The sequence below is a fragment of the Hermetia illucens genome, chromosome 1 (assembly GCF_905115235.1).
Source record: "Hermetia illucens chromosome 1, iHerIll2.2.curated.20191125, whole genome shotgun sequence".
NCBI lineage: Eukaryota > Metazoa > Arthropoda > Insecta > Diptera > Stratiomyidae > Hermetia > Hermetia illucens.
This window is the reverse complement of record NC_051849.1, coordinates 74,135,127-74,148,407: the sequence shown is the minus strand read 5'-3', so window position 1 is coordinate 74,148,407 and position 13,281 is coordinate 74,135,127. Positions and strand designations below refer to the sequence as shown.

At 39.3% G+C, this 13,281-nt stretch overlaps 1 protein-coding gene across 2 annotated transcripts in view; it reads right to left on the bottom strand.

The window, feature by feature from the left end:
* LOC119646727 overlaps positions 1 to 12,762 on the bottom strand; it is a 61,059-nt gene extending 48,297 nt beyond the window's left edge. For both annotated transcript variants that reach the window (XM_038047307.1, XM_038047308.1), the window contains exon 1: positions 12,119 to 12,762. Coding sequence is in view for 1 of the 2 variants with exons in the window: in XM_038047308.1 (XP_037903236.1) it covers positions 12,119 to 12,125 (7 nt within the window). In the remaining variant the exon portion in view is untranslated. The remainder of the gene's footprint in view (positions 1 to 12,118) is intronic.
* Between the last annotated feature and the right edge of the window lie 519 nt (positions 12,763 to 13,281).

Sequence of the window (13,281 nt, the reverse complement as noted above, 5' to 3'; positions counted from 1 at the left end):
ATGGTTTTATTTATTGATATGACATCACTTTCTGCTTTGTCTTAAGATTTGAGAAAAGAATTTGAAGAGTAAAATTGGGGAAGGCAATTCTCAATACTGAACACTTTGCATTCTTGTGATTGAGGACAACCTTTCATTCAAGCCTGTAATATGCTATCATTTTATCATATTTCATCGCTGAGAAAAATTTCAAACTTTTCGGCCATTTGGCCTTATTTCGCCTTTATCCAAGGGACTTTTGATGGTCCTCCTGGTTTGTTAATTATTTGGCCTTTTGACTGGCAGGAATATATCTCTTAACGATCTTCAGTGCCTTTGTTATGCGGTTACATTGGCAAGGTATATCCTTTGAGCATATTACATATGAGATTTCGCTACGTAAATAAGGTACTTGTACTCCCTTATGAATTGCAAAACACTTGCTTTGGATTATGCAAACACTAGCATGGAAATATCCGTGAAAAGAAAACAAAGTATCAAAGCAGGTAACATTCTTCATTCAAATTACGTTTTTGTAGCTTTCAAGACTTCCCTCCTCCAAAAACAAAACGTGGCTAAGCTGAATAAATTTGAATACAAATTGCGTAAGTCGGGGCCCTGAAGGCACGACTAGTAATACGAACAGGCTGGGAACATTTCCTAATATATCTGCTGTCCAAATTCGAGGTGAGATGAATTTATAAGAGAAGGTGGTGTATGACGCCAAACTTCACTATAAGCCGCAACGTGAAGTACCTACACCAAGTTTCAATGACAAGTCGCCAACATCGTCCTGGGGGAAGGCATTCATTAATTATTTCATTCACGTTGCGTTTAATGACATACGAGACAACAATAAACTGTGCACATTAAATGGCGAATTACTTTCTCATGTGTCTCAGATAGCCCAGTCCTGCTTCCATTGGCTATTAGAGCACATCGTCCCGGAATAAGAGATGGGCGTTCAGTAAACCGAAAACTCATTTCGTTTGTCGTCCTGCTAACTTTGAATGCTTTCACAACTATCACGTTTCAGACTTATGCCGTCAGAGCGTTTTCCTAGCGGCTCGAAAGTTCATTTTCTAGACATTGCTCCTTGCTACGGAATTGTCCGCTTTGTATTGTGAGTAGTCATGGAATGTAGGAGTGACTCGACTCTGAAGATCTCTTGTATGCCTACTTGAATTGCTCCTTTGCGTTCTTGGCAGTTCTGCAAGCGAATGAATAAGAAAAATTCTAGGACTATGCTCTTGAAAAGGAGTCAGTCTATTTGATTGCTAACAATGGTGTCATGCGGCCATTGAAATAACGAAGAACATAAAATGGACATTTAGATAGATGAACTCGCAATGATGAATTTCTTAATTTTCTTCATTTCTAGAGCAGTGAAAATTAAGTCTGTGACTGGAGGCGGGAGCATTGAAAGGCTGATAGGGTTTAGAAAGTGGAACATCCTTGCTCATCCTGGCTTTCGTTATTATACAGGGCAAAGAGTGAGGTGCCAATAAAAAGATATCAAATTATATTCCGTTCACGTTTTTCACTAAGATGGAATGTCGCTACGTGACGTTCTTATATTCTTGTTTGTTCTGTGAGAGAATTCGGAAATGCGTCTTCTGTACATAAAATCTGGAAAGGTTAAACTCTCCTTTGTAAGCAATTTGAATTACATCTTTTTGTTGTTATTTGCAAAGCTTGACAAGGGTGAACATCACAGGAGAAATGCCTTATCGCTACTTCTTGCTTCGGAACGAATCTCGGATCCCAAATAGGATTGCAGAAGTTAGTTTTACCTATAAGAGATTGGACGCTCTGTCAGTCGTATTTAGAATTGAATATGCTCAAGTTTTTTCCTATCAGCTTGAATTTAAAGAAAGGAAGCAAAGTACCTGGTGCGGAAAAAGCTCCCTGACTTTCAGATGCAAAACTATTTTAACAAATTTTATTCAACAAAACCAACAACATCAGTCAGAAAACCATAAAACTTTAGATAAATTAAAAAGATTCACTCCCGAAAATCCTTGTGTTAATACAGATCTCCAGATGCCGTTGAATTATGCCAAGCACGAGACGCATCACGTTTTGGTCGATTTCGTTTAACGCTTTCATTAAATCACCCGATTCAGCCGAACCGTGGATATTAGCATAATTTAGGTCAGGAGATGAAGACGCCCATGCTTGATTGCTAATGAAAGCATTGTAAAAGTCCTGTGCCGTTTTTGTTGGGTGCTGATCCTGTGATTGATTTGTCCTTGGATTCTTCGATTTTATTTGATTTGATTTGGTTTGTGATGGAAATAAACTTGGCATTTCGTTTGGTGGAAACTCCACCCCACCGGCTGGTTGTTTATCTGGTTTTTTGGCATTTCCAAGTGTTTTGAGTGGTTTTTGGGTTTTGGTTAACTTAATGTTATTAATAACTGGAATCCGCCATATTATTTGCAAAGCCTGCTGGTTCCAATCCCGGATCATGGAGGAGGGTTCAAGGTTACGTACTTTGTACAATTTTCGGTAAAACAAATAAAATGATGAGATCAGGGAAAAGGATAAATAAAGTATAGTTAGAGTTACTCCACCATGCTCAATCTTACCTGATCTCTTAGTGACAGGTCCTGCGATAGGCGGACCAAGAAAATGCATTCAACATCGTTAAAACCATTGACGGACGTAAGTAAATTGGTCCGACCAAAACAAATACGTGTCTGCACAGGAAATATGAGCACCCTCACTGGAAAGACTGAGGAACTCGCAGGAGCGCTTTGGAGAAGGTGCATTGATATTTTTGCTCTATAAGAAAAGGTGCGACAAAGAATGCGAACGCGGTGAAAATGGTTATAAACTGCTTATCTGAGCGAAAAGCAGACAGACAGCAACCGGTGCCATGGGGGGAGAAAGGTTTAGAGCACGCAATGAGGTTAGCGAGCATATTGTCGATTTTGTCTACATTCTGGACCTTGTACTTGCCTATATATGGTTTGCCAAACGATTGTCTCATCTTTCTACATCTTATAATGGGCACAATAAAATGCAAATCGACTATATCCTCATAAGGCGCTATCACTGACTGCACAGTCGTTCCCTATGAAACCATCGCACTTCAATATTGACCATTGATGTCTGTCTTGCAAGTCAAGACACTGCAAAGCATGGGGAGTGCCCTGGCGATTCTGTTAGAAAAAAGGAAGAAATTATCTCATTTACGCGATTTCCAACCATGAATGTCGAACAATCGTGGAACCAAGTTAAAGACACTTTCCACAAAGCCGTCAATGCAACCCTCGGTTTCACCAAAGCTGGTAAGCGATTCATCAACCGAGATACTGAGCTTTGGGATAGAAGAAGAAGGAATAAAAGAAGAAAGAAGAAGAAACGCCTCTACCATAAGTTTCTCGACGACGAAACGTTAGTCAATTAGCAAATTTAACAGTATTTCAACCGGGAAACCTTGATAGCCATCGCTGTTACCCGAACGCTCTATTACAAAGATCTTTACGATAAACTGGACACTCGGTATTTTACGTACAGACCGAAGAGATGCGACGGATACATGGCGAGAATATTTCGATTAGATTTCAACTAGAGAATTTATTCATCCTCCTTTACCGCACATTTGAATCAATTTCACCTATCAGCGCCACTAAAGTCGAGGAAACAATCAAACGAATGAAATCCTAGAAAACAACAGGATCTGACGACATCATATCTGAGCTTTGGAAAGCGAACAGCTTGAACCCAACATTGTGGTTCAGTGAGTTCTCCAATTGAGTTCTTATTGAGGAAGCGGCGAAGCAAGAAAGCACGACTGTTCCAAAATGGGAAAAGAAAGGGAGTCCAGCATAATGTTCAAATTATAGTCCGATTCGATGCAGTTCCATGCCATGAAGATTTTTGGACGCATTTTTGACAACCTTATTTGCGATATCGTTCAAATAACCGTGAATCAAGCCGAGTGGAACTACTGACGTAATACACGCTGTGCGGTTACTCATTAAGAGACGTCGTTGGAAGCATCGCCACCTTTACATTGCATTTCTGGATCTGTAGAAAGCTCTTCGAAAACACTTAGTACGAGAAGAACTCGTGTGTTGGGTATATCAAAACCGCTTCGTGTCTGTGTCGCAGTTCATTAAGGAGCCGCCATCTCACCACTACTCTCTGTTCTTGTTATGGACACTGATACATGGGACATCCAATGTTCAGCGCCCTATACAATGCTTTATGCAGACGATATTTTCCTATCGTCCTATGGTAAAGATGATCTTAAGCATCTCGTTCAAAAATTAAATGACACTTCATGTAATGCGGTCTCAGACTGAATCTAAATAAAATAAATGTCGCATCAGGTCTGATCAATGCTATCAGCCATGCTTCAGGTATTAGCGCCACTTGGATGGAGTAGCGTTTTTGGGATCGACATTTCAACGCAGGTCTGAAATTTAAAATTAACGGCAGTGTTGTGTGCTTTGTTGCTCTCTATTGCTCTGGTAGTAGGGCAGACTATAAAAGACAATGAACGGCGTTTCGCTGGTGGTGGCGATCCCACCTGAAACGAAGACATCCGTGATCGATGTGAGATTGCACCGATCGTGGGAAAATTGCGATGGAGGCAGCTTCGATGGTATGGACGTGTAATTCGCGCAAAGGGGAATTGTTTTGTCAAGATTGGCCTGAAGATGGAAGCTGATGGGAGGAAACGAACACAAGGCTATCCGAAACAGCGATGTTTTGATACGCTGGATAATAAGAGTAGGATTTTCATCAAGCTTTGTAATACCGCGCCCCATGTTGTGAATCCATTTCACAGTTAACCCAAGGAGATAAAAAAAAATATGATTTTCTCCTGTCACCCATCTAAGAGCGAACTATATCGTAGAATGCTTAACTCCATTGACCACTATTTTGGCTATTTAGAGACTTATCACGCAATATCACGCTATGTCATTAATGTATGTAATTGATAATATGATAATATTTTTTCGTTTAAGATTTGAGGGGTCCTGATGTTGAACCAGACCAAACGGAGAGAAATGTAAGATGAGATAAAAAGTTCTTCACGTTTATTTTCATTCATCTCAGCGATGAAATTAACATAATTAGGGTTGTCCGATTTATATCAAATATGCGCCGTTATTTTTATAACTTTTGCCAATTTCGAAGGCAATTTCATATTTTTCTGATTGAAGAATTCCTCGTCATTATTTGAGAAAAATTTGAACAGTTTGAAAGAGGTTTATCTTTTGACGCTGATTCTGTATTATCAACAAAATTAGTAGAAACGCTTGAAGCTTCTGGCATGTTCTTAAAGTTGGCTTTCTGGTCGATCGACTACTCCATTCTAACCAGTTATTGATAGTCGAGGTTAGGGTTCAGCGATAGGTTAGATGTGAGCAGCTTAAAACTTTGATTGCTAATCCGGGCACCAGCTCACCCTGATTAGACGACGATCCCTTGTGGATGTTGTGCTCGTATTTTTCGTCGCTAGTTACCATTTCCTTCAAAAATAGATTGGCTTAGTTTTAGTTAGTTTAGTTGTCTCAGCAAAGAATCAATCAACGCGTGTGGCACCCATACATCATCTTCTTCAACCTTATCCAAATGATTCCAAACAATTTTTTAAGGTTTTGTGTAAACACAAAACCTTATTAAAATCGGTTTACTGTCTGTCTGTATGTCCGTCTGTCTGTCTGTCTGTCTGGTTATAGCGATTGACACCAAATTTGGTAGAAAGGTGGGAACTGTGAACGCTCACGCATACAGTGAATTACATCCTTTTACGTCGAATTTAAGGGGGGGTCCTCATACATGCAAAAGGGGGGTGTAAATTTTTTTTTCATTAAATATAGTCATGTGGCGTATCAAATTAAAGGTCTCTATTAGTACTTTTCAAAGCCGATCTTAGTTTTGACATTCGTTGGAAGGGTGGGGAGCGCGCGGGGTGGAAAGTGATCACTTCTTTAAGAGGGCCATTCTCAGAAACCACTAAACCGAAAAATCTGAAAAAAATCAGGAGGCTGTCACTATACGGTGCCTGGGCTCCGAAATACCTTTCATGCCGATATCTGTTTAAATAAAGTTGATAATAGTATATTACTACAATTTTTTGTAATTGGTGGGAAACCCCCCTTAAGTTCACCCTAGTACCATGAAATTTTGCAGTGATATAGGCTATAATATAGAGCATGATCATACCAAGTTTGGTAGAAATCGCACTATTACTAACAAAGTTATAATACCTCAAATTTGTTACTTCTTTGAAAATTGAAGACTATGAATGTCAATATTACCCCTCACATAATATATGGATATATTACGTGCTACGTACTAAGAAATACACAAAACCTTTCGTATCTGAAGCGTCCAGCTTCCGGTTTCCCGACTTGTTTTAGCTAATCTTTAGATTCTAGACAATGGAATAAGCGCGCATACATCGATCTGAAGTGACAACTTTCATGATTTTATCGAAACTTTTGACGATTGGCCTCCCAGACTGTACCTCATCTACGGCGTCTGTATTAGCAAAACGGAATCGTCGGAACTATCGCGGTGCTGTTGCATTGGATACTATGTTGGGTCCATAAACTGCACAGTTTTTTGATCGAGCATCGAAAAATGTATCGAATTTTCTCTTCTTTTATCTGCATTTCGAAATGTTGAACCACACAATTGGCTTTACCAAACATAATAATGATTTTGTGAGGTTTGTGGTAGGCAGACAGGTAGGATTGAAATATCCGGTGGACAAAACAGGGCGCACACAAAGGACTATCTTAAGCCCACTTTTTTTGGGTAAGTATGAATAGCGGAGTATTGGCACTATATTTTCATATTGATGTGGCCACCACTAGTTTCGTGGTAGATATTGGAGACATAGTTTATTCATGTCGCCATGAGGAGGTCAAGATTCACACGATCCAAGCTACTTATGACGTTAAAACTTGTTTGGGTACTGCTGGTCCATTGTCTGCAACTTCAAGTTGTTGGGTAATCAAACGCCAAAGCAAAACGTTTCTACCATACCCATGGCTAAGGGCCACAAGGGTTAAATGTAGCCCTGAGCGGAGAAGCTTGATTTTCTATACAGACGCAACAGTTTCAGCACGTTCTTTTTGACAAAAAGACATCGAATCTAAACGAGAAAGCAACTCAGAGCACTTAGTATAGAGTCTGATTTTTCGCATATTGAATTTGGAGCCAATCTAATTTGGATCCACTCCTTAACGGACTGATGGGAGCAAATATCTTTTCTCCGTAATGCTGACATGAGGCTGCACCAACTGGTAATGCAAGCATCTGTGCCTGGAGAAAACTTGCTTCCCGCCAAGTAAACCAAATCTTTACAAGCTGAGAGCAATGCATCGCCGGGAGCATCTGTCGCTAATTGTAATTAGAAACGGTAGTGACTTTTTAACCATCCCAATTTCTTAACCTAAACGGCAGCAAAGAAGATATTATTTTTAACTAAGGCTATTGAAATCGTCGGATGGGTCATATATACATAACAATAGTAATATATAAAATTGGAGTGGAGGAGGAGGAGAAAACTCCTTTTAGCTATGGTAAGAATTGGAGAATATCTGTATAGCACCTTTTGAGTTGTCGATGAGCAAATTAGACGCCTAAACTTCCGACAGTCTGCCCTATTGTACTCTATGATTAAAAAGTGCCAGGAATTTTAAATTTACTCGTAAATGAACTGCCCATGCCCGAACCGGAAACTTTAGTATTTAAGGTTTTATTTGTAAAACAAAATCTTATTAAAATCGGTTCTAGCATCGTCCGTCTATTTGCCCGTCTCTTGTATTTTTTTCGGAAACAGCTATACCAATTGACACAAAATTTGGCGGGAAGGTGGAAACTGTGAACACCCGTACATATAGTAAGTTACATCTCCCTACTTTTGAGGAGGTCCCCATACATTCAAAAGGGAGGTTTCTATTTTTTTTCATGTTCATGTTGGGTAACATATGAATGGCCTTAGTACTTTCTGAATCTGGCCTTAGTTTGACGTTTGCTGGAAAGGCGGGGAATGCTCATCATTTCTTTAACGGCGCCATTATCGGAAACTACTCAGCCACAAAATTTGAAAATTACGAAACCGCTCTTGTTCTGTGTCTAGTTCTCAAAATACACTCCATATCGATACCTGCCTGAATAAAGTTGCTATATTTCATGGATGCAGTAATGTAAGCTATGATAGAAGACATGATGTTGTCAAGTTTAGTGGAAATCCCAGTATTGTTAACAAAGTTATAATACGCCAAAGTTGTCGCAGTGAAAATTCACTGCAATCCAAGACTTTGAACGTTAGGATCACAATAAAATGAATAGTTTGACATACTAAATGCATAAACATTGCGAGCTAGATACAAATGGGAGGTATATCCACTCAAATATATACAAAAATACACAAAACTTTTCATACCTCAAGCATCCAGCTTCTGGTTTTTAAGTTGCTTCCCCTTTAACTGACATACCTACATGTCAATATTTAAGCGCCAATGAGTTATTAGTATCTGCATAGCGTCTGCTTACATCGCGAAAATTGTTAGCTAATGCATTGAAAATGTGGCAAAACGTCGTTGGGAGCTTGTTCTGTGAAAAACGCAGGCATATGGCTGGTATGGAGTTTTTAAAAGTAGATTGTATAAAACATACGAAGTCGGCAAAAAGTGAGAGACATGGTGCTTGAAAAACGTCATACTAGCTTAAGAGAGATTGCTACCGAAGTTGGTAAGGCGGGAGAACAATCTGAGATGTATAATCTACCTCCATCTAGATCTAGCTGCCGGGATTGGCGTGAAATTTTTCGTTGCATGTTAATGAAGGCAAGACGAAGTTCATGGTAGCAACATCAGCACTAAAAACCAAACAAATCGAGATACCGGAAGCTGGGTGCTTTGGGTAACAGGTGTTATATTCATCTTATGTGAGGAACTCTTTGTGCACGGTTTTCCATTCGTACATAGCAAAAATGCAAAATATTCCTTCATTAATTGCTAAAATGTAGGTATACATATATATAAAGGCATCAATACTTTTACCGCAATGTCGACGGTCCTGTCGCTCTCTATGGTTCTGAGTGTTGGCCGACTATAAAAGACAATAAACGGAGTTTTGCGGTAATGGAGACGAAGATGTTACGCTTTGATCACATCCGAAATGAGGATATCCGCGATTGTTATGGGGTTGCACCGATCGTGGAAAAGTTGCGAGAGAGGCGTCTTCGATGGTCTGGTCACGCAATTTGTGTTAACGAGAATTCACTTGCTAAGATTGGTTTGAACATCGAAGTCGATGGTAAACGACCAAAAGGCCGTCCGAAAGAACGGTGGCTTGATACGCTGGACGGGGATTTAAAAGCCTCCAGTTTGCACTCAGATCAGGCATTCGATAGAGCCAAATGGCAAAACCGATCACGACGAGCCGACCCCGCTTGTGAACGGGACAAAGGCTGAAGAAAAAGAAGACAAAGACATCAATACTATCCTATCCCAAATAAACAAGCTTTGCCCATCCAAATTGATCATATAATTCATACTGATACACAAATAACTAAAAAAAGCTAAAACTGGAAAACTAAATTATTCCCCTGGACCTACCCGCCCCCTCCCCGGCGCTCATATATCATTGTTAACAACAGTTGGATTTTATTTAAACTTCGGAAGATTATGCCTTCTATTATCATATATACCAATGCAATTTTGTATTTGTAGGATGAACTTAAGGGGGTTTTTCAAGTAAATTTTTAAAAATATGCTATTATTAATTTTATTTGAGTAGATATCGGAATAGGGTCTATTTTGAGCCCTCACTCATACCAGAAATAAGGCCAGTACTAATTCATACCCCACATGACAATATTCGGTGAAAAAAAGTTTGTACTGCATGGGGAGCCACCCTCAAATTCAACACAAAATGGCGCCACTTGTTATATGTAAAGCTTACGAAAACTGTTCTGTTAGAAACGTTTTATCACAGGGTCGAGCTTTCGCTGTACAAGGCACTGATATTGCCAGTCCCCATGTATTCCTCGGAGACTTGGGTTGTTAGCAAGAAAAATTGCGAATTCTTAGTAGCGTTCGAGAGAAAAATCGAGGAAAAAGCTAGGACGCCAGACAGCTTTTAGGAATATCGAATTGGATGAGCCCGGCGTTGAACCGGAATGTCTGAAGTTCTTTACTAAGTCAGGCCTAGACCGGATACCGATTGCTGCGCGCTTGCTGGCGATGTTGAATAACTATCGAAAGAAAGAAAATTTGATTAGTTGAACTTAAAGAGTGATTGAAACAAAAAGCCGATCTTTGTTCAACCACTGAAGTTAAGCGTTGTTGGTAGTGAGCAATACTATGTAAGGAACTAAATGGGAACATTTCGTTTCCATTTTTTCAAACTTCTCTTAGTTAATTGGAAAATGATGATATGAATGAAGATATGAATTTTTGCATGTTAGGATGTTGTGATAGGAAAGTATAAGTGTTATAATGAGACGACCTATTCGCGATACTGTTCTCTTTAGATCGAGCTGTCATTAACGTTCAGTTAAATTTAGTTGTAAGCTACATATAAATGGAAAGTTCCGGCATTTGAAGGATCTTGCATAAGAAAACCGCAGAACCTTTCACACCCACAGCGTCCAGTTTCCGGTACCACATTTGTTTCCCTATTTTAACTGTAATCTCATAAATGTTTGTTAAATAATGGTCAATTTTTGTTACAAATTAGGTTCAAACCTCATCTTGTGAGGTATTGTTCTAGCGTTCAGGATGACAACAACAAATTCTGGGCGCTATGTGTCTCCTTAACCCGCCAGATTCATAAACGTTTCCAAGAAAATCCAGAAAATTTCCTTCAATTTTCAAAATTTGGAGTTCTTAGAATTATTGACGTTTCAACTTAACTGCTTTCAGAGGAGGCAACAGGGCATGACAGTCGCTACCACCGGTATTATTACGGTTTCTTCTTTCAAATACAATTAAATCCGTTTGAATAATAAAATTTCCAAGTAATCAGTCGAAGAGTAAGAAAGAATAAGGAACATCTGCGAGGCCGACAACAAAAGGATAATGAAAAGTTATAAAATTTTCCTGGCGTTTTTCAGTAACAACAGAATTTCACCCTAAGGGCATATAAATGTGTGTTTGAAGCTAGCATTAAGTACGAAGATTGTGAACCACAATTAAGGTCCTTGTTTCGTTGCCCGACATCCTCCCAGCAAGAAACTTGGCTGCGGTCGTTGTCCTGCAACATTTTGTAATTCGCTTCCTGACTTTCTTCTCAAGTTAATAGAGCTTTCTCATATTTATGACCGTTTTAAGATCCTTTCACCTCTAATGCGCATTACATTCCCTTGACATATAATACCAAATTATATGTACGATAACCTTCATCCACTACACACACACATCGACAAAAGCATGCATACGAGGTGCTGTTACACAATATACTGCAAGGATATGCGAGCATGTAGACGTGGACATACCGTGATGTATAGCCTACCCGAATATATTCTGTTGTGGCATCGAATTTCAGGCCAAAATTTATTTGCTTTTTCGGTGAACTTAGTGCTATAATATTTCAATGGCTTCGTGTAAGTGCGTATTATGAAGGGATTTAATATCCGGCATGTGTATATGTTTGTATATGGGTTCCACGTACATCAAGCGTGCATTACAAGCATGTTTTTCTAAGGCAATAATTTAATATAACATGACAGGATGTTGTGTCTAAATTTGGGAAAGTGGGTGCGCTCCGGGAGGACGACATCCTTACATTCATATATACATACGCAGCCACACACAGTATATACAATAATATCTGTCTAAAAAACTAATCGGTTGCAAAGTTAAAATAGGAGATGCGGATGTACTGACATGTATGTAGCAAGTTGTATTCTGGGACATTTAGTGGATGAAGCAGTGAATACATGGCTTGGGGTACATAGATGATGCATGAGAAAGTTTTAGAATTCATTATGGTCATGTAGTGAACAACTGAAAAGCGTAACTTTGAAGATAATTTGTTGGCTAGGTCCTCATGGATAGTCCCGGTTGCCAAGCGGCTTAAGCATATGTTCAGTATCTTTCGAACAAAACCTTAGTGAATCCTAGTAACTGTCAATCTATAGAGCAACTAAGTTTACCTTTCATTAATCACAGATAAATCAGTTCTATAAAATTTATCTTTTAAGCTCGCTTAATTTGATTGTATGACTTCATCGTTCGTAACACTGCTGATGTTTACATAAGCACTCTATCCGAAAAACTTTGGAAAATGCACAAAATTTTCAAAATAAATGGATTTAATAATCATCGAGACGACTCTTGTGGAAACCAGCAAAAACACATTCAAACTGCTTCCAAGGATTTCACTTTTCCACTTTGACGCGCATCGTAGAGCACTTTATTCTCTTTCTATTTTCTTTTAGACAAAAAATAATAACAGAAGACAACGAATTAATCCGACCAAAGGAACATCATTCACTCAAGGGAGTTATGAATTTCCAGTTGTTTTCATGGCAAACGTGCACAAATGGTAAAAAATTTTCACTTTCCTTTCTTGTCTTGCGGCACAAGTGCATAAAATTTCTAAGATTCAACTTAGTTAGGTGTTGAGTGCCCGACAGCCTTTAGATAGTACAAAATAGAATTTTCCGACACCATTTTTGCGTCTTTTTCCTTTCGTTACGGCACCGTTTCACTTTTCATTCCAACTTGTGTTTCGCATAGCTTGACTTGGCTTAGCTTTTCTAACGATAGCGACAGCGACGATAGCCTCAACTTCGTATGTGGGGAAATGACTCTCGTCCGCTCCTTTTTCCCGGAACAAGACCAATGTGAGGGTGGCGTGATTCCGCCTGGTTGCGACCCCGGCTGGCCGGGGAGGGTATGTTTATCGGGGGGTTTGTTTTGTCAGGGAGACATGCTGACACGGATGGCATTGCCATTCAGAAGAACCACTGAGCAGAAATTGAGTTTAAGGATAATTTCCCGTTTTTCTTTTTTGTTCGTTGAGTGCATTGGAATGGATTGCATTTTGTGAAACGACGAACTCATGCATGAGATAATAATTGGAAAACGCGGCTCCTGAAAGCAAAATTCTCGGATGCATTACCAAATATTTGTATGAGCAAGTACGGAAATCGTTTAGATTTCGGGATAATGTGCCGCGTCTATATGGCAGAACAGGGATTGAAATTCCCAAAATGTTTGTGAACACTTGAATATGGCTTTGGTTCCTTGGGAACTATGCATATTGCTTCATTATAAAAGTAAGTAAGCGGATGATTGTTCTGTGTGAACGGAT